The sequence below is a fragment of the Fistularia commersonii genome, chromosome 7 (assembly GCF_037954325.1).
Source record: "Fistularia commersonii isolate RoL2024-O1a breed Wild chromosome 7, RoL_Fcom_v1.0, whole genome shotgun sequence".
Taxonomy (NCBI): Eukaryota; Metazoa; Chordata; class Actinopteri; order Syngnathiformes; family Fistulariidae; genus Fistularia; species Fistularia commersonii.
This window is the reverse complement of record NC_141290.1, coordinates 10,803,204-10,825,206: the sequence shown is the minus strand read 5'-3', so window position 1 is coordinate 10,825,206 and position 22,003 is coordinate 10,803,204. Positions and strand designations below refer to the sequence as shown.

The window sequence follows — 22,003 nt, the reverse complement described above, 5'->3', positions numbered from 1 at the left end:
AGTACATAGAAGGTCAAAGGGCGCTGCATTGTGCTTTTGTAGATCTGAAAAATACATACGTCAGGGTCCTACTAACTTGGTACAGTATGAGAAAGTCTGGAGTGGCAGAGAAGTATGTTACACTGGTGCAGTAAGTGTATGCAAGCACAGAAGTTGTAGGTGGAGGTGGGACTACATCAGGGGTCAGCTCTTGGGCATTTCTTGTTTGCAGTGTTGATGGACGGGCCAACAGATGACGTTAGACAGGGATTGCCATAGACCGTGATGTTTACAAATGACATTGTGATCTGTAATAAGAGCAGTGAGCAGGTGGAGGAAAATCTACATAGGTGGAGGTATGCCCTGGAAAGGAGAGGGATGAAGGTTAGCTGCAGCAAGGTGTGAATCAGAGACCCAAATGAGGCTGAAAATGGGTTGAGATGGAGAAGGATTTTTAGTACCAGGGTTAAGTTGACTACGGTCAAAAGTCCAGAGCAATGGAGAGATGGAGAAAAGAGGGGAAGAAATGTGCTCAAGCTGGTTGAAGTGGGTTGAGAAAAGTGTTCAATCTGATGTGCAATAAAAGAATATCAGCCAGAATGACAGGAGAGATTTAAAAGAGGATGGCAAGAACAGTGATATTGTATGGTTTAGAGACAATGGAAATGAGGAAAAGACAGGAAGCAGAACTGGAGGTAGCAGAGATGAAGATGTTGAGGTTCTCTCTGGGTGTGATGATGGACAGGATCAGGAATGAGTCCATCAGAGGGAGAGCTCATGTCAGTTGTCTTGGGGAAAAGGGTAGACTAAGATGGTTTGGACGTGTACAGAGGAGCGATAGTGAATATATTGCTAGACGGATTCTAGGGTTGGAGCTGTCAGGCAGGACGTCTCGAGGAAGACCAAAGAGAGATTTTTTTAGACGACTGAAAGAGGACATGAAGTTGGTTGGTGTGAGAGAAGAGGATTCAGAGAAGAGGCTTAGATGGAGGAAGATGATTTGCTGTGGCGACTCCAGAAAGGGGCAGTTGAAAGGAAAATAATGTCCTAATTATTGTCATTATTTTTAGTACATATTTCCTTAAGTTTCGTATCCTTATCATACAGATTTCGACGAGACGGTAGCCAATAGCGATGCCTCTGACGTTACCATGGAGACCAGAGTCCAGCTGGCAACGCCCACGGAGTTAGCTAAAAGTGCTAACGGCAAAGCTGTAGTGAAACTCCGACATAAAACCAAGTGAAACAGTAGCAAAAAATGCATAATATCGTTGTGAGATGAATCTTGACGATATTGATCTAGAAAAAACACGTCTTCGCGTTTGCTTAATGTGTGAGTGGTTAAAAATAAAAAAAGATACTATCAGTCATTTTGCTACAAATGAATGAATATGCGTCACCAACAGCAGTAAAAATTTTGCCCCCCACGCTTCTATATGTGCGGAGCTGTAAACAGCTCTTTCAAATACCATATTCTCAACAGCATTGCCGTGTATATGAACGTTGACATTCCTAACTTCAAACCCACATTTTTTTCTCTACAATGCTTTTATACTGAACAACAGAGGACATATCTGCCACACCGTTTGGTACTAACAAGTAGAACGAGCCGGCGGGTAACTGGCCGGATGTGTCGTCACCAAATGTTTGACTTCAAAATAAGATGTTTTTTTTTCCAAACAAAATTAAACTAGCTGCTGTCATTACATCCATTTTCACATTAGTCAAGTGACGGGCCAATTATTTACAGAAGAAACGTGCAAAAGGTATGGACAAACGCTTTCTTGACAACACAGATGCGGTATAAACAAAAGAAATAAGGTGGTTGAAAAACTATAACTAGCTTTCGTCAGTTATAACTATAACTGAAAAACAATAAAAATACATTTGTCTTATTATTTTCAGTAGTAGCAGTAATACTACTACTTTGGGTTTTGAGTGAAGACAGCTCCTCCTCACCTCCCCGTCACCTGACGTCACGATTCAGACTGAGCCATGGATCTTTTGGGGCAGGGTAGCTAGTTGAAGACCGATGTATCCATTGGTCGCCTCGGCTAATGTAAACATGTAGCCGGTTCATCAGTGTATTGACTTAATTTCAAGCGGAGTTCATTTTCCGTTATGTCACTTTTCCGAATGGCAATGGATCTTTTACCGAAAATGTCAATTTTGGATGCGCGACTTTGCGGCTCAAGCCGGGTAACTGGCTAACAGCGAGCAGGGCTGTGTTTGTATAAAGCTCGCCTTGCTAACATCACGGTTAGCTTCCTGTTGGCGGTCGACACGAACCGCAGTGAAGAATGGCGAATAACTCCGGCTAACAAGGTTACGTGAAGAAGAAGAAGAAGCGGAGGAAAATGAAGGCGTCTAGAAGTGTTACCGTCTCGTCCACGGTGAACGGAAAACAAGGTGTGGGTAAGTGCATCTTGCTAGTTTGGCGTAGCCTTACTGTTCGAGACTTGTCATATTGATATTGCCCGGGGTCGTATTTCCCCCTGACCCGGCTAAACGAGACGTCGCCACCTGCGTGGAAAAAGTACTGTCCCAGGACAAGTGGACGGTTTAGAGGACACTAAATGTGTGTTTGTTGTCCTCCCGCGTCGCAGACTGGGATACCAGGCGGAAGAGGAAAGTCGCGGACATCACGCAGGCCCTTAACATGACCCCAGTGGATGTGGCAGCCCTGAGGAGGATGGCGATCAGCGAGGGCGGACTATTGACTGATGAAATTCGCTGTCAAGTTTGGCCGAGGCTCCTCAACGTTTCGTCCCAAGTCTTGGACCAGGAGCCAGGTAGAACGCTGTTACTGTCGTGCACAAAGTTCGTCTTACCAAGACACGAATGGAAAGACAAGCAACCCCGCTCCCTATTGCAATAATCGTCACATACCCATTGTGACTTCTGTCATGCAGAGGTTGTAGAGAGGGAGAACAACAAGGACTACAACCAGGTGCTGCTGGATGTCCAGCGGTCACTGCGAAGGTTCCCGCCAGGTGAGCACTGACAAACTCCTCCTTTGTTTGCTGTGCGCTGATGAAGCATTTTCTGGTTTGAACATCTCTTCATGCAGAGTCAGAGAACAACGGATGATTACACACAATGAACTTGTCTGTCCTTTAGCGGGTGCAAATATCTCGTGTTACTTTTACAGTAACAGGACATTTAATTGACCAGTGTCAACTTCAAGTGCAAATCCACGTCTGAGCCCATGAAGATATCCTCTTCTTTTCCCTTCAGGCCTCAACACAGCGATTTAACATCCCCTATCTAACCCTATTCTCTGTATCTTCTTTTCGCACATCAACTAACTTCACGGCCTCTTTCACTATATCCCCTAAATCTTCTCTCTGGTCTTCCTCTAAACATCCTGCCTGGCAGCTCCAACCCCAGCATTCGTCTACCAATATATTCACTATCCCTCCTCTGTACAAACCATCTCAGTCTGCTTTTATCTCTAGCACATCTAACATACTTTGTCCCTCTGATGGACTCATTCTTGATCCTGTCCATTGTCACTGCCAAAGAGAACCTCAGCATCTTCATCTCTGCTGTGTCCTGTCTTTTCCTCATTTCCACTGTCTCTAAACCATACAACATCACTGGTCTCACCATCCTCTTTTACACCTTTCCTTACATGCTGGTTGATACTCTTTTATTGCACATCAGATCAAACTCTTTTCTCAACCTGCCTCAATCTGCTTGAGCACATTTTTTTACCTCTTTTCCCTAATTTCTATGCTCTGATCCTATCCATCCTCATCAATCTCAAAGAGAATCTCTACATCTTCATGTCTGAGCCAATACAAATACCATGGCATAGATTATTCACCAGAAAAATTAAATGGTGTATTTTCAAAATACCTTCATTCATTCATTATCGATACCGCTTAATTAGGCTTGAGTCCATCCCAGCTGTCATTGGACAAGAGGTAGGGTGCACCCTGGACCAGTTAACTGTCAGAAATCGCAGGGCCACATAACGAGACACAACCATTCACTCTTATTCCCAGATCTGGCCAATTTAGGGTCTCCTGTGAACCTTTTGCATGTTTTTGTCTTAACTGTTGGAGGAAACCCACACAGATATGGGGAGAACATGGACCCTCCACACAGAAAGACTCACTGTCAGAATCCAACCAGGGACCTTCTTTTCTAAGAGGCAGAAGCGCAAACCACTGTGCCGCCCATTTTATGAAGCGCTAAAATTGTCCAAGTTATTTATGGGGGTGTTAGCGAATGTATGACTGGTATATACCATTAGTAAACATTAACATTGGTCTCAGCCAGTAATTGTCAGTGCTGCTTTTTTCATAATTGATGTTTTTGCTCCTTCAACATCTTACATGTTTACAATGGATGGTTGTACATACATACTATACTGATCCAAGTAAAAAAGAAAGGTATAGCGCAATGGACATGCTATATATGTTAAAATACACATGGGAGCTGCTTGAATTAATATAAAATAATTTTATGAATAAGCTTTTGTATACAATATAAGCATCCTATTTTTGGGTTCTTTTATACAGGTATGCCAGACGAGCAGAGGGAGGGTCTCCAGGAGGAGCTAATAGACATCATCCTCCGAGTTCTTAAACGTAACCCGCAGCTGCACTATTACCAGGGTTACCATGACATAGTCGTCACCTTTCTCTTGGTCCTGGGAGAGCGTTTCGCAACTGCGCTTGTGGAAAAACTTTCCACGCATCACCTCAGGTACCATCTCAATCCGTCACACCTTCTGTAACTACTTCCCCGGCCTTAGTGTTTTTGTGTTTGTATATCAACAGTTAAAACTAGCAATCGTTCACTTGTGCATTCGAAAATGCTTCATCTCCTCCTCTCTGTCAGGGACTTCATGGATCCCACCATGGACAACACTAAACATATTCTCAACTACTTGATGCCCATCATTGAGAGGGTCAATCCCGAGGTGCATGACTTCATGCAACAGTAAGACTGCACTTTACTCAAAAACAGGACATGGTTAAATACATTTCTCTAGGCTGTTGAAGGCCGGAGTCGCAGTGACTTGGACAACAAACGGTTTTCATTTGAGGGGGCAAAAAACAACTTTGTGGCTCTAACTGAACTTCGGTAATCCTGCAAGCATCATCAAGACATAATTTGAATTAACTCAAAAGGCAAACAAGCAAAAACATGTTTATGAGAATTACTATGGATATACCCAACATTGCATCACCTAAGTGAAATAAAACTACACGAGTTAGTAAGTTTGAACATCGGATAACTTACTAAGCAGAGCTCTTGAGGAATGAGGATTATTTGCGTAAACATGTCCGCCCTGTGTTTGTTTTGAGATATTTTTCTGCTTAAGTTGCTGCTCTAAAAGTTAGAAAAACAGTTACACTTAGCATTAAACTCAGAACACTGTGGTAAAACATGTGGAGAGTGAGGGATTACCCTGCTCTAACCATACTGATCCTTTCCTATCCAACAGACAGTTTTAGTCAGGTCTGTAAAGACTTAAGGAGACACACATTGCTAAGCCGTTTATGCGGTGGGCTGACACGACCGGGATGTCGCCTTTACCATTCCCACGCACAAATGATGTTTATTGTCTTGTTGAACATTCCCACACTGATCTAACATTTTCTGGTTTGTATTGATCACCAGGGCTGAGGTGGGGACAGTTTTTGCTCTCAGCTGGCTGATCACCTGGTTCGGCCATGTCCTGTCAGATTTCCGCCATGTTGTGCGGTTGTACGACTTCTTTTTAGCCTGCCATCCATTGATGCCCATCTACTTTGCAGCCGTGGTGAGTTCTAAAAAAATCTGCTAGAATTATAGCATTTTTATCATCATTAATTGAAAAATCACGAAGATGATCTGAGGTGAATGAATTGTTCCATGTGTAATTGAGGCTGTGAAATCTCATTTCAATTCAAATTAGCTACATCAATTCACTATGTAAACAGTGATTCTATTGCACAAACAGGAAGCCATGAAAGTCCTGACATTTAGAGTCCGCTTATGTCTGAAGAGTCTCAACATCAAGCACCCAGAATACATTTTAACATAAAGAGAGGAAATACAACCTTTGTGGAGCTGTTTCCAGCAATACATCCCAGAACTACCCCTTTGTCATCCCACCACCAACCAGCACTTATCCATCGATGCTGAGATTTACAAATAAGTCTTACAGCCTCCCAGGTCATGCTATTCTGTCTGTCACATTCCACTTCGAAATTGGTTTCAAGTTTTGAGTTAGACTCTAGATATCCGTAAAAATTTTAACGCCAATCTGAAGAGAAGGGAGACTATCTTGTCTTCGTCTGCTCACTCTAAAACCTCGGATTTTGTGCGTTCAAACGGCAAAAATCAGTCACTCTTGAGGACGTGGAGAAAAATGCCAGTGTGTGAATACTACTTCCCGTGCTGCAGATTGTTCTTTACAGAGAAGAGGAGGTGATGGAGTGTGAATGCGATATGGCGATGGTTCATCACCTGCTGTCCCAGATTCCCCAGGATCTCCCCTACGAGACTCTTATTAGCCGAGCGGGAGACCTGTTTGTTCAGTTCCCCCCCTCCGAATTGGCCCGGGAGGCTGCCTCTCATGAAAGGTGCACACAAACGCACAAACTACATGCAAAAATAATGCCTCCCTCTTACTAACACTTTGGCCTTGTCTCTGCCCATCCCACCCTTTCATCCCCAGCATGGCGACCACCACCTTTAAGGACTTTGATCTGGCATCCACTCAGCAGCAGCCGGACTTTGTGCTGCGCCGCCGCCGCCGCCAAAGACAGGCTGCGCTGGAGAGCGCAGCCGCAAGCAAAGTAGTGGCGGTGGCCCAGCCTTCGGCCGCGCGCCGCTTCGTTCGCTTGGCAGTTATGGGCCTGACGGTGGCTTTGGGGGCGGCAGCTCTCGCGGTGGTCAACACCGCTCTGGAATGGGCCCCCAAACTCGACCTGTTTCCATGAACAGCACCCTCATTAACTACACACTCTGAAGTTGTCCTCGATCGAATCCGATTGTTTGGGTGCGGTTCCAAGTCCCCCACCGTGAACCTCGAAATCTATTTCACTGTCAGCCTCAACCCTCAAAAGCCTTGTCCCTTTCAGGGACCAGGGCATATACAGCTGACATAGTTTGGTCCTCTGGGGCCATTTTTAATGACTCCAGAAGAACATGCAACTCAAAATTCCTGCTGCTGGTGCTCTGAAATGAAGATTCCATCCTGTTATGAAGACTATGGCTAAGTTTCAGGACACGTGGTGTCATTAAAGTTTATTTATATTGGTATCATCATACTCTAATATAGAGTCCTCACACAGAAATATGTAACGAAAGCTTCGTGGACTCGATAAACTTTTAACTGCTGCCAATTAAGTGAGTTAGTGAGAATGTGTGTGTGTGTGTGCGCGCGTGTGCTTTTGACTGGTTAGGGATGACATCTGGATTGAGACCAAACAAGATTGTTCGAATCCTCTTTTCTGTGTTCTTTACTTCCTCACTAGGTTTTTTTTGGGGGGGGTTCAGGCTTATGGTAAAGACATGTTAATTGCAAACAGGCAAATGTTTAGGCCGCCAGTTTAGTTTTGTTTTTTTTAGTTTTTGTCATCACTTTTAAGATGTTTGGCCTTTAGTTGCACTCAAACCCACCCTCTCCCTTATCTTCAGATATGTGCTCCTGGACTGACTGCACACCTAATCAAAAAACAAACTAGGTAATAATGTGGCGTAACTGAATAAAGATGCAATATTTGCATAAACTATTAAAATGTTTGTGTAAAAAACCTGCGCCAAAAACTTAACATTGTTAAGAACATTTAAAAGACTTGCTGGTGTTTAGCCCACTCACGCGCTGTACAGTTTACAGGCCCCTAAGAAACACACCTTGTTACTGCAGAGCTCCACAACAATGCTATTATAAATAATTATAATGTGTAACACAAATCACACTGCAATGGCACAGCTTTTAAGTATTAATGCTTTTCTTGATCATGGTTTACATAACTAAGCTGCAATGGAACTATGATCAATTAGTGAGTAATTATCCCATCATTTTGTTGCATATTGCCAAACTTGATTACATTCTGTACACTTGTCCAGATATTCTACTTTTTTTTTTTTTTTTTTTGCAGTACATGCTGAAAATCTACTTAATTCAGAAACATGGTAGTAAGTCACCTTGGCAATGTGCTTATCAAGCAAAGTATTGATAAGCTTATTCCGTCAAGGAACATGCTTTACCTTAGGGAAAACAAGCTCTCTAAGCCCCTGGATAGACACCTCAGTGTCTGAGTGTAGCTTTGTCTGGGAGGGAGACTCGTGCTATTTTGGTGTCCTGGTCATTTGCACGCAAATTTAAGTGAAAAGAGATAGTTTCACGTGAAGATAGTTTGCCGTCAGAGCACTTCATGGTAATGTGGCAAATTTGTTTGGCTGCAAGTAGGAATGAAGGCTGTTCTTGTTAAACCGCTTTTTACTTTCCGTATATTTGTTTTAACCTCTGAGCTCTTAGTCACTTTCACTGGATAAACCGGCAACTGCTGGTCTGCTGAAGGAACCTCACCCCTGTTTTTCCTGAGCCAGAGCGAGGTTTTATTATTTGGTATTTTCTACATGCGGGACCCCGAACTGTTCTGACAACTTGTTAGTCTGTCAAAGTTAATGGTTAAATGCCTTCGTAGGGAGCTGATGATTCAGCTGGTAAACTGTTTGCGCCCTGGGACGTTTCAAGGTCACCAAGGTGCCTGATTTAGTTGAACGTGACATCGGGGTTTCTGCACTGAGTGTTTGGTTTTTTTTCAATTTTATTAATAACGATTGCACTACATTTTATTTTTCTGCCTTCTATGTCCACGCTCACACTAATGTTCAGTTGTTCAAGAGAATGCTAATAAAACATAGTGAAAATAGTCGATGTATCGGTACCAAGTCAAGTACCTTGATCACATACAATATAAACATGTATGGAAGAATTTAACGGGGTGTTTAAATTCAGCCATCTGTGTTCAGTTGCGATGATGTTTTGTGTTTACTCTGTTGTATTTGAAATGTTTAAAAAAATGTGCTGTTTTGTACAGCAGCTGATCCAGTTCAAACATGCGTCTAATTTGCTCAACAGGCATCACGCCCTTCTGTCTTACGAGATGCCTCCAGTCTTCCCCCAGTTTCATTTGCAAATTGCTGGTGCTTAACATTTTTGTGGCCGGGGCTTCAAACTTCCGTATTAGCAGACCTCTTTTTCAATAAAATAAGTTTCGGACATAGGCAATTATTATACGTTTAAAGGAAAGGTTTTTACCTGTAAATGTTAACAGTAGAAAAAAAATGAAACCAACCTTTCTTTTTAAACCAAACTTTTATTGTTAGAATAAAGGATTTTTAACTCATGGTCATTCAGTGCTTAAGATTTTTTCTCTCCTCCTACATTAAAAAGTCATAATTTTTTCCCTGAAACAAGAAAAACCTGACACAGAGTCCAGCTTAGCAGCTATTTTGTCAAAATAAATCCCATGCAATTTGTGCATTTCATCTTCAACGGTCTGAGCACAACACCAAAGTTACAATCATATTATATCATAGCAGTCTTTCTACAGACTGGTATGATATAACTAACAAAGTAAGAGCACACAGATTACAACTTCAGTTATGTAGGTTCAGTTGCGTAAACATGACCCGGGTTCCAGAAACTGCAATTTTCATTCATCAATCATACTGATATACGCTGCATAGTGATTTTACACATAAAGTACATGCTCCCTCCCCATTTTGCGTGTGCTGAAATTCAATCTGAGGAAAACACAATTTGAACTACACGGATGCAAAAAACATCAGGTCAACGGGTAATTATAGCAGAGGACCCTGTTAAAGCTAAAGCACGGTTGTTTCACTTTCAAGTTTCCAAATGTTAGAAAACATTCCTGACGAAGAAAGAGGGGAACCTTCCGAGACATTAAGAAGAAATAAAAAGTAATTTCTTTCTCAGGGTTATCTTACTGGTGTTTGTTTTTGTCCCCAATTTTTGCAGCGGCCTATATAAGTTCACTGACTTGTTTTTAGTGGCAGTTTTGGCAGTTGGGGTGGCAAGGCTGGTTATTAACTCTGCATCTACAGCCTCCAGACGTGTCTCCGTTGCCCTGTGAAACACACAAACATACACACACACATACACAACCTATGAGTGATGATTGGATTGGCTGTCACTGTGTTCCTGCCGGCCCCGCGACGGACTCACCTTCGGTCCCCAGCGAGCTTGCTTGGTGACCCAGCAGATCTCAGTCATGCACATCACACAGCAGAGCCAATCGCAGCCGTCTTTCTTCTGGATGATAATGTCGCACTTCGGGCAATTCATCGCCTCGCCGTTTAGTAGTACGTTCTGAAGGGAGGCGCGGTATTCGTCAGGACTCGGGATACAGAAAACACTGAATACCGTAATATTCAAAAGCTATGCAGCGTGAAGCTGTGCACACACACACAAACACTACCCTCAATATTCAAATTTTGGACAGTATTTCACTGTTCCTCTACACCTTGTACATTTAACTTGCTGTGTATATACACATCTGTATATTCATTCATTCATTCATTATCTACACTGCTTTTCCTGCACTCTGGGTCACATTGGGTGAGAGGCGGGGTTCATCCTGAAGAGGTCGCCAATCAATCACCGGGCCACACAGAGATTTAACTGTTCATTTTGTCATTCGCACGTCAGGGTCCGATTCCAATTTCGTCTTGCTTCTGAAATGCAATGACAATAAAGGCTATTCTATTCTACTGAGACGTTCAACCATTCACGTCTGGTAATCAAGCGTCTCTGATGATACGCCATGTTTTCCGATGGAGAACCCGAAGGAACACCCACACAGACACGGGGAGAACATGCAACCTCAGCACAGCCCTGTCGAAATCAAACCAAGGACCTTCTTGCTGTGAGGCAAAGGCGCTGACCGCTAATACCACATTGCATTGCACTTTGTAATGACTTCTTCTTTTTCTTCTCCTTTCGGCTTTTCCCTTCAGGGGTCGCCACAGAGAATCGACTTTTTCCATCTAACCCTATTCTCTGTATCCTCTTACACCAACTACCTTCATATCCTCTCTCACTTCGTCCATAAAGCTTCTCTTTGGTCTTCCTCGAGACCTCATGCCTGGCAGCTCCAATTCCAGCACCCGACTACCAATACATTAACTATCGCTCCTCTGGTATGAGATTATTAGGTTTCATTTGCATGTTTGGTTTTGGCAAAAGTTTTACGCCGGATGCCCTTCCTGATGCAACCCTCTGCATTTATCCGGCTCACGGAGACACCGGCCCGTGGTGCCCCGAGGCTGCATTTTGCAGTAAAAATAAAGCTTATCTATATTTAGTTTTGATCCATTTCCACCACCTACGAATCTACGATGAAATGAAACACATGAAAGTAATTGGGAGGGAGCTGTTTGAAAATGTGAAATAAAAAAAGCTCTAGCATGGCATTTAATAATATGACCTTTCACTGTTAATAACTGAGTGAATAGGAAAGTATACGCAAGGAGATATCCACAAGGCAAAATTGTGGATATTGAAGTTCACTGTTCGAAAAAAAATCAAAAGAAAAGGTCGAATGATATTCGGCATGTGGTCTACATACAGCCTGGCTCTCAAACCCCAAATGAATCCTTAAAAAAAAAAAAAAAAAAAAATTAAAAAGAAAAAAGAGAAGGGGAAAATCAATGTGCACGGTAACGCATTGTGACATCCTGCTCCGACGCAGCCCCACCTCCAGCATCTGCCTCGTTTGCTTCGCCGCCAGGTCATTTTCCGCTCTGATACGAAGGTCGTCTTGGTAGTCCTTGCAGTTCATGCCCTCGTGGATGGCCTGCGGAAAACCAAACCAAACCAAACAGAACAAAACAAGGCCCCCCCGTTCGGTTTTAGTATCCGAATCCAGCAGAAGTTGCGAGCGCTGCGTCCCTACCCTGCAGAGGATGCAGTTGACGGCGTTGCAGATCTCGCAGTGGAAATCGTTGACCTCGTCCTCGTAGATGCACCAGCCCCGGCAGTTTGGCGTCTGGCAGTGGAAGCTGTGATCGGAGCGTCTCTCCGCGATGATCAGGCGCAGTTCGAGGAACCGCTGGTGTTCCTCCTCCGTGAGCAGCTGCGTCCAGAGATCACACACGGCCGTCAGCAGCAGAGAGCAGAAGTGTGTATGTGGGTGTGTGTGATTGAACTATAGACCCATATCTTAACAAAAAGTATAGTTTTGTTTTTTACGACTGGTGATGCTTCGACTGCTGCAGTCTATTGTGACAACAAATGACTCTTTGCTCTGAGTAAATATTACGTTTACCATATTTTCCGAACTACAACTCACACTTTTCGCTGGTCCTGCGACTTATACTCAGGTGCGACTTCTATATCATAATATATCATTTCAAATGTTTGTCATTTTCATACTGACAGCTGCGAAAGTGCGCTCTAGGTTTGTGTGCCAGTATTTGGTACTCCTATTACTCCTGTGCCATGGAAAATTTAAAATTCAAACATCAACTTATAAAGACAACTGAGACAGACTGAACACAAATAAGAAAAATCAAAAAGAAAATCATATACTGCAGATGACAAGCTGCAAGTAGTGAAATATGCAGCCAAAAATGGTAATGCAGCAGCATGAATGTTTGGAGTGAGCGAGAAACTAGTGAGGGACTGGCAAAAGTAGAGGATACTCGAACTGAAATGAAGAAAACCAAAAAAGCTAATCATGGACGAAACGCTAGATGACCACAGCTAGAGGAACAAGTTCACAAACGGAAGAAGCTTGCCGGGAGAGGCTTGTCAACGGTGCAGTTACGTCTCCACTGCCAGATAGTTGCCAAGGCGATGAATATATACAACTTTACGGGAGGACCTTCTTGCAACACAACTGCCTCTCTATCAGAGCACGGACACCAATGTCCCAAAAATAGCCACAAAGAAGAGGAAGCGGCGACCCACCTACTTCCGGGGTTGACGGAGTCACTCAGAGGTTGAAGTACTTAAAAAGAATTTAGTGATTTGGAGTGAGATTGAGAGCTTGCTAAACTTGTTTTGCTACGTTGTTTATGCTATAGTTATCTGAATAACTGTTAATATGTTACGTCAACATACCAGACACCTATTCAACCTGTTGTTCTCTATTAACTTATTACAATGTGATATGTCTGTTCTTAGTCTCTGATTTTATAAAGATATATTTCAGCCAAAAAATGCATCTTATAGTCCAGTGCGACTTGTATTTGTTTTTTCCCTTCTTCATAGTGCATTTTTCGGCTGGTGCTACTTGTACTCTAGAGCAAATTATGGTCCATACTTAAAAGGAGCCAAAGTCGTTATTTTGTTTGGTCACTATCAAACAAAATGTTCACAAAGTTATATTTATTCATCTTAAAACATTGGAAACATCATCTGAGCTTAGATCTGAAGATTTTCACGGTCGCAGACTAAAAACTCAAAGTCGGAAGGATATCTTTTAGGTCATCTTCGTTTGTAAAGTAGAAGGTGATAACCTGAGTCTTTTGTTAATCTTGGGCGTTTCTGATGCTGTTGCAAGTCCTCCAGTCTTTACGGTGACGTAACACAATCGAGAACTGATGAAACAAGAAACCTGGTCGACAAACAATCATGAACGGGAACGACGACGGATGTCCCAACCAGTGTGGAGCGTCCAGAAAGAGGAGCAGACAGTGGAGCTGCGGGCAGAACAGCCTAGCGTGCACGATGTTAACTCTCAAAACGTAACACGACCGAGTGGAGAAGGAAAAGCAATGGGGTGAAAGATACCCAGGGAAAATATTCAATGGAGGGAAAAAAAATTGCTGTAAGAATCTAATCGGCTGCGACTAAAAATGTATCTTTAGATGTGAGCAGGTGGGAGATGACTTTTCCACCAGTCTTTTCCAAATCTTTTCGAAGTCTTCTGATGTATGAGTTGCTTTAAATGTCTAATTCCGACTGAGTTACTTCCACTCACCGCTTTGATTTCCCGGTCGAGCAGCTTGCTCTCGCAGGCCTCAGGACAGGAGACTTCGGCGTCCTGGCTGTTCACCACCATCCCTTTCAGGCAGTCCCTGCAACAGAGACCAGATTTTATTTTATTGTAATTAATGAAAACAGACAACATGCTTATCGCAGCTTTGGAAGGAGAAGGAGTGACGCTCGGCCGTGGCAAAGACAGAATACGTGTGGAAAGGTGAGGCTACATGGAGTGGAGTGCGAAGAAGAGGTGACGAGGCGCATGGAGAAAAGAGTATCAGCCAGAATGAAAGGAAAAGTGTGGAGAACTGAGACGTTGAGGAAAAGACAGGACGCAGAGATGGAGGCAGCAGAAAGGAAGCTATGGAGGTTGAACAGGATCCGCACGTGTTGGATTTTCTAGAAATAAAGTGAGGCTGAGATGGTTTGGACATTTTTTTATCTTTGTTGTCATCACCTCATTCTCACCCTGTTTATCCAAATTTTCCCTTGCTTTTTTCCCCCAATTCTGTTATATGTAAATATCTTTTCGATATTTATATTCACATATATGTCTCTTCTATTTTATATCCATATTCATATTTATGTCTCTTCTATTTTAAATTCATATTATTGATATGGTTATTTATGCTCTCTTGTGAGAATGAATTTCCCCGATGGGGGTCAATAAAGCACTATCTGATGTTATCTTATCGGGATGTTGAGGCTGGAAGAGTCTAGAGGAAGATCAGGGATGAGATTTAGTAAGTAGGTGTGAGAGAAGAGTACGTACAGGAGAGGTTTAAATGGAGAAAGGTGATAGAAGATATTAATTGAAGCTTCCTCCCGTATCCCACCTGCAGAAGGTGTGGAGACACTCCCTGAGCACGATGCCCTCTCCTGGCGGCAGGGAGGAGAAGCAGACCGGGCAGTCCAACTCGGTGGTGTTGGCGATGAGGTCCATGCCATCCATCTCCAGCAGGTCCATATAGTTTCTATCGCGCTCTTCCTGCTGACCCTGAAACATCCACAGGGGGAAAGGGCAACGGGCACCATACAGGAGATTAATGTCAACATTTCAAAAAGTAAAAGGGCCTCAACTCAATATTTCACATCCTAATGTTTCCAGTTAAAATACGGTCCATGGCGACATCTTAGCCAACGATCGCTGGGCATCATCATCATCATACAACTCTGGCTCCGTGATTAAAACTAGACAGTTTCCGAGACAGATCGTCCATTTACCGCCATGAGCTCTTCCTTCTTCGTAGATGAGAAAACAAAATTGGACTGTTGCGCTTTTCAGTCATCCATTATGGATAGCCGTCATTGGACGAGAGTTCAATCGATCATGAGGCCACATATAGAAGCATGCATCCATTCACTCTGTCATTCACAAGTCATAGAGATCCCTGAAACCATTCTTCCTCTCATTGTCACATCATATAGACATACAACTATTAATTCTTTCATTCATACTCCATAGAAACATGCAACCATTCACTCTCATTCACATATCATATAAAAATCACTTAGGCGTCATATGGAGACTTATAACCATTTACCCTCTCATTCACATGTCTGGGCAATTTAGGGTCCGCAATGAACCTACTGCTGGTGCTACTAGGAAGGAGAATATGGGGGACTAACCACCACCGCGCCAGATTTTAAACGTCACTGTAAAATGAGCTTGTGAGGAGCACTCGAAACGACATGATGAACCTCATTCTGCCTCTCAAACACCTGCGTGTCAGTCAGGGGCGATGCATCAGCGTCCGGGTCACCTGTTCGTAAAGCATCATGGCGATCTCTTCCTGCTCGAGCCGCAGGACCTCATCCGGCCGGTAGATGTCGGGGACCTCGTAGTCCTCCGGACGGTCCCCGCTGCAAATCTCGCAGCCGGGACGCGTTGGCCTGTTGAGGAACGTGCAGCGTGGACAAACCCAGCCCACCTGGAGGAGAAAAAACACACACACCCATGCTCGCTCAGCAGTGGCAGCAGAAACACGCACTTTTTTGGTTACCGCCACTCGGATTGCATTTTTTACCTGGTTTTTGGGAGGCACAGGAGGAGCGGTCAGCAGAGGCTTTTCACCTCCGCCTTTTCCCCTGGCGCTAAGCTGCATCACCTCCATAATACCTGGGAATGGGACAGCAATAAAACGGCAGCGTAAACAAACAGCAGGACGGCACGTCCTTTCAAAGAAAAACAAGGGAAAAAAAAAGTATACACCTGGATTTTCCTGAATCCACATGAAAAAGTCAAGAAATGCCAAAAAGTCGCAGGACTACTTTCTCGGAAAAATGATGATAAAAATTGATAAAATCCCCACCCTGTCATCTGAGGTGCTCAAAAAGACTGAATTGACTGAAAAAAATTGCATGTTTACATTATGTTCATAAACTTTTTGTTCATCATTACCTTTGTATGACTTGAGAAAAAAGAAAAACACACACATCCATAGCCCAGTTAGGGGTGGGTGCTTGATCAAAAATAACGACAAAACTAAAGTTAATACATTTTCTTTAGCCTATGTAAAATAAATTAGCCATAATTTTAGATACTCTTGGTGTGCAGATTTTTGAATAAAAAATTAAAGATCTGTTTTACATTCATATGTGAAAAAGTTACATAGTTACATGCCGCCACCGGCATCTTTGTCCAATCTCTAGATGACTTTATTTCTTTACATTCTGTTATATTATATATTGTTATTTTATACATTACTTTTTATTTGTTTAGTACATTTTTCTTATTTTTGAACACATTACAACAACTGAGGGCCGGAACAGATTAATAGCATTCCAATTCATTTTAATGGTAAAATTTTAATCCGATATACGAGCAAATTGTGCTAGGACCCTGGTCACGGAACGCATTGAACTCATAAATCAAGGTTCCACTGTAGATTACAAGCTCTGAGTCTGATTAAGATTAAAAAAACATATACAGTTAATTATTAACTAACCCTCTAATCGTTGCTGCTCCTGGTCCAGCTTGTGTTGCTGCCGCGTGAGGTTGGCATTGTCGGCGGAGAGGATGAACAGGAAGGCTTGGTCGCCGCTCTGACGGATTCCGTGGCTGTGCAGAGTGTCATTGTCCCGCGCCAGACGCTTCCCGATCACCCAGCGCTGCAGTGCCGGCGGGAACTTGTAGTCCCGGCTGATCTGGGTTGAGGCGAGAGGGAAAGTTACATGGGAATTCCAAAATCTGTTCAAGGTTTGCAGAATTTCATCGGATGTTCAGAGCTGATGACGGGCCCATTTAGATCCAGAAGGTCACCTGGCCACTACGTAACCTTTCAGTTTGGAGTCTCCATGTTCTCCCCGAGTGACGTGTTGTTTGGATTGTGTTGATCTGCACTTGGGCTTTTGCTTATAGCGAACGCATTTAGCACCGCTGACAATATATGGAGTTTTGATGTGCATACTGGATGAACATGAGATATCTGTGTCTGGTTTGGTCTTTATATGGATTCATTTCATGTATGAGTCAATATATTGTATGGGGTTTAGAGAAGCCAGACTGACATGTTTGTTCATGGACAGAGGAGTGATAGTGAATTTATTGGCAGATGGATGCTGGAATTGAAGCTGCCAGGCAAGAGGTCTAGAGGAAGACCAAGAATAAGATTTATGGACGTAGTGAGAGAGGATATGAAGGTAGTTGGTGTGAGAGAGGAGGATACAGAGAATTGGGTTAGATGGAGAAGGTTGATTTGCTGTGGCGACCCCTGGAGGGAAAAGCCAAAAGGAGCAGAAGAGGAAAATGCGATAAAATAACAATGACAGCAGGGACAGGCTCCAGCACCCTCACAACCCTAATGGAGGAATAAGTGGTATGCATAATGAATGAATTATATTAAAGTCAATACTAGTGATGTAGTAATGGATTTAAACTATTTTTCAGCTAAGGTCATTCAAAGGCTAGAGGACAAACATAAATTCCATGTATTGAAAACGTGCAGAAGCTTTACTAAAAGCTCAGTGACAAACATTTCAGAAGTGTACTGAATGGTCTCTCTTTATATAGCGCTTTCATACCTTGTGGTTTTAAAGCACTTTACAGTAGACAGAATACACCCATTCATACTAAAACTGTGATGGCGTCAGAATTCCCATGCAAGATGCAAACCTGGGGAACTTGGGGTTCTATGTCTTGTTCATGGACACTTCAGCATGCAGGCAAGAAGACCTAAGGGTACGAACTGCTGATGTTTCTCCTGACGGGATGCCTGCTCTACCAGCTGAGCCGCAACCACCAAAGACTGGAAGTGGACAAATCTTTTCATTCTTTCATTATCTATACCTAAAATCTTAAACTCTGGATTGTGGATGGGCTTGGAGTCTATCCCAGCTGTCACTGGGACAGAGACAGAGTTCACCCTGGACTGCTGGCAAGTTCACAAGGCCAAATATCGAGACATATAACCATTTATCCTCATTTACACATCATATTGAGACATGCAACCGGTGGGACTCTGGGAGGGAACCGCAGAATCTGGAGGAAACAAACAGACACGGGGAGAAAACATGGAGACTCCGCGCAGAGAGGCTTCCTGCCGGGATTTGAGCCAGACTGAGACCCTCTTGCTCACCACCATGCCACCGTGCTCCCTTGGACAAATGTTATCACTAGTCGTTATTCTTACCACTAATGTGCATGTCCATCTTTACCTGGTCTTTGAGCTGCGCAATGGTCATCCCAGAAGTAACCACAACAGTGATGGGGATGTAGGCATCGGACTGAGCGTCCTCGACTCCCACTCTCAGCCTGTGAAGGAAACAAGATGATTTTTTTTTTATTTTTGAAGAACACTATTTTACAAAAAGTTACTATGGGACCATCCATACACCTTCTACCACATCTATAGGATCAGGTCGTGGAGCAGCAGCCGAAGCAGAGAAGCCCAGACCTCCTTCTTTCCGGGCACTTGGTCCAGCTCCTCAGAGGGGGATCCTGAAGCATTCCCTGGCTTTCTGGCTACCATGGGAACTTCAGCCACAGAAACAGGGGATTCAACCTCAGAGTCCCCCTACTCTGCTTCCTCAATGGAAAGCTTGTCATTGGAGTTGAGGAGACCTTGGAAGTATTCATTCCACCAATCCGCAATGTCTCCAGTAAAGGTCAGCAGCCCACCATATCCAATATCATGCCAAGTAGTTGCCTCAGCAACCATCACAGCTGTGTGCTGCTTGGCCAGCCACTACCTGTCAGCTGCATCTGGAGCACCACAGTCTAGAAGCGCTCAGTAAGACTCCTTCTTCAGCTTAGCTACATCCTTCTCCACTGGGGTCCACCAACGGGTTCGGGAGTTACCGCCTCGACAGGCACCAACCACCTTACGGCCACAGCTCCGGTCTGTTACCTTGACAATGGAGGCATGAAACATGGCTCACTCAGACTCAATGTCCCTCCACGTCCCTGTGACCTGATTGAAACTGTGCCAGAGTTGGGAGTTAAAACTCTTTCTGACAGACGTTCCCAACAGGCCGGTCTGACCAACGTCTTCCCCCACAGTTGCAGCCAGCTCACAACCAGGTGGTGATTAGCTGACAGCTTTACCCCTCTCTTTACCAAAGTGTCCAGAATATGCAGCCTCAAGTCGGAATAATCCACAAAGTCGATCATTGAACTGCGGCCTAAGGTGTGCTTGTGTTAAGTGCACATGTGGACACCTTTATGTCTGAACAAGATGTTTGTTATGGGCAGTCCAGGGCAAGCACAAAAGTCCTGTAACAAAACACCGCTCAAGTAAAGCCCCCCCCATAACATAGTTCCTGAGATCTCTGGGACACGCAAACCCTCCACCACGACAAGCCTCGAGGAGTGACCGCAGGACAATAAAAAGAATACTGTATTCCTCCAAAAACGTATTCACATTCTCTGTGACCCTGAGGAGGGTAAACTCCAACTTCAGCCTTGCATTCATATCGTTCGTCCACAAGACCAAAGCATCCTGTTAGAATGCAATCTGGCCCCCCAAGGAAAATAACTAATTTTGCTCCGAAAAAGAAGAAAAAAAAGGGGGATTTGTGTCAAAAGTCATTCAAACACACACACACACACACACACACACACACACACATATATACATACACACACACACACCTGATCTGGTCCTGAGGATAAGCCCCGGCGCAGATGTTGACAGTAACCGGAACGGCGAGCTGCGCGAGCCTGCGACACAGCCTTTCCGCTTCCGGCCCGTCGCCGAAGCTGAGTGCGTCCCCAAGGTCGGCCGCGAGCTCCTCCGCTGTCGGGGAAATTGAAAAAAAACAACAACTAATAAATAGATAAGTAAATAAAAACAAAAAGAGACGTTTGTCGGTTTCTGGTGGGGTTCAGCGTCACGTGGTTCTGATTTCGCTTGTTACTGGAATTGCGTCGCGCGCTCCCCGGAAATTATGTCGAATTTTCGACAAAAACACACACATACACACACCAACCGGAGTTGGGAGTGAACGGATGCCCACTTACCCGCCCGTAAATCGATATTCGGTGTTTCCTCCATCACCGGGCCGGCGACTCGCTGTCACGGGGACCCCGCGGTTCGCCTCCCGCATGCAACTTCCCACGGTCCCCGCGTGTGATCCGGTGTTTCCGGAAGTGCGGCTTTCACCTCGAGCCGCGGAGACTCGGTCGGTTTCGGCTCAAATCCGCAGACGATCGGCTAGTTTCCCCACGGATCGTTGGGCTGTGAAAGTGAAAGTGAAAGTAACCCGAGACCCGGAAGAGAGTCTCCTCCTATGAGGGAACACAGCTGATCGGGTGGCATTAGTATTGGAGCGAGTCACGAATGTTGCGGTTTATGTTGATGCTTGTTTTCTGTGTGATTTTGGGGTTGCTGGGAATTTTGGGCGTGTTGTTTGGAGTGCCAGGAAAAGCTTTTTTTTGTTTGTTTGTTTGTTTTTTTTACCTGGAATTGAGCTTGTGTGGCGTGGCTGTGGCCAACAACAGCTGTTGCTTATTAAACGGACGTTTTACCATGTGTTTTCCCGGACTAAAACGCTACAGTATAATCCAGCAAGTGGGCCTCATCTGTATCTACCCCGCTCTACACCGTAGCCTCCAAATCCTCCAAGTTGGTTGGCCAACTGAGGTCAAGACCCCTGGGGGGCCTGGTTCCTCATTCCCTCCTTTTATGGGCTTGTGTGTGGTGTTGCTTCCGTCCAGTTTTCCGTGTCCTGCCCCTAGCTGTCAGTTTGGGCAACTGGAGAGGGAGAGCTGTGTGCAGAGGACTGGACACAGTCTGGGTGGAGGTGGTGTGTGGTCCAACAAGGGGTGTCTGATGTTGTTCCCCTGCGCTAGCGGCTCATCATGGACACTGATAAATTGTCTGAAACGAGAGGAGGGCATGCAGGCTGTGGAGTAGCGACAAGGGCCAGGTGCAGAAGGTGTCAGGTGTGGTGGAACAAACTCCTGTGTGAGTGGGCCTAGTCTGCCACAGAGAAGCCCAGTGGAAAAGCAGCTGCACAGACTTTGTATCAACCAATTTGTCCAAAGAGGAAACCGTGTTTTGACTTGAAAAGACAAACTTGAGCTGAGTTTTGAACCCCAATTTCTTTGACGTCTGCATGTTTTAAATTGAATTAAGGGAGTCATATCTATAAGCAGTTATTTTCAGGTAATTTGCTCGTCTTGGGTGTTTTGGGCCGTTTCCTTCAGTTTCTAAGAGCGATACAGGTCCTTGCATTTGAGACGTTTGGTTTATATTAGTAAAAAAATAAATTAAAGAAACGACTCATTTGGCCACTAGATGGCGCTGTTTGATAAAATATGAGAACTTGTGGCTCTCCATTCATTTTCCACATGGACACGCAGTTCTATTACACTCCCCCTGCAAAAAGAAAATATTATGGGATGGAAATGAAGGTATTTCTGGAGGTGTTAAGCTCCCAAGCGTCCCATTCGAAGTATCGCGTTGATAAACGCGAATGCAAACCGGACAAAATATTTGCTCGCTGTGAAAGGAAAAGTTCAGGTTGGTGAAGGAACGTAATAAAGAAAAACACAGAGAACATTTAACTCGTTGGAACAAAATAAAAAAAAATGTCTCGAAATACGCTACCATT

General features: G+C 44.1%; 2 protein-coding genes across 3 annotated transcripts; one reads left to right on the top strand and one right to left on the bottom strand.

Annotated features, from left to right (window-relative positions):
- The first annotated feature begins 1,964 nt into the window (after nucleotides 1-1,964).
- On the top strand, nucleotides 1,965-9,347 carry tbc1d20 (TBC1 domain family, member 20). Of its 2 annotated transcripts, none has more exons than XM_086149785.1 (8): nucleotides 1,965-2,394; nucleotides 2,586-2,771; nucleotides 2,892-2,972; nucleotides 4,509-4,695; nucleotides 4,831-4,932; nucleotides 5,617-5,758; nucleotides 6,385-6,563; nucleotides 6,659-9,347. In XM_086149785.1, exons 1-8 carry the CDS (start codon nucleotides 2,337-2,339, stop codon nucleotides 6,921-6,923), a joined length of 1,200 nt encoding a protein of 399 aa, XP_086005911.1. In that variant the 5' UTR covers nucleotides 1,965-2,336; the 3' UTR covers nucleotides 6,924-9,347. The 2 variants fall into 2 exon arrangements, with proteins under 2 accessions (XP_086005911.1, XP_086005912.1); XM_086149786.1 differs by having other exon boundaries at nucleotides 2,195-2,388.
- Nucleotides 9,292-20,597, bottom strand: rbck1 (RanBP-type and C3HC4-type zinc finger containing 1). Its single transcript, XM_086149784.1, has 12 exons — nucleotides 20,409-20,597; nucleotides 20,040-20,184; nucleotides 18,605-18,701; nucleotides 16,897-17,095; nucleotides 15,976-16,067; nucleotides 15,712-15,879; nucleotides 14,785-14,945; nucleotides 13,947-14,043; nucleotides 11,916-12,095; nucleotides 11,718-11,816; nucleotides 10,187-10,330; nucleotides 9,292-10,088 (listed from the first exon to the last, which is right to left on the bottom strand). The coding sequence occupies exons 1-12, from the start codon at nucleotides 20,440-20,442 to the stop codon at nucleotides 10,008-10,010; spliced, it is 1,497 nt and encodes a 498-aa protein (XP_086005910.1). The 5' UTR covers nucleotides 20,443-20,597; the 3' UTR covers nucleotides 9,292-10,007.
- Between the last annotated feature and the right edge of the window lie 1,406 nt (nucleotides 20,598-22,003).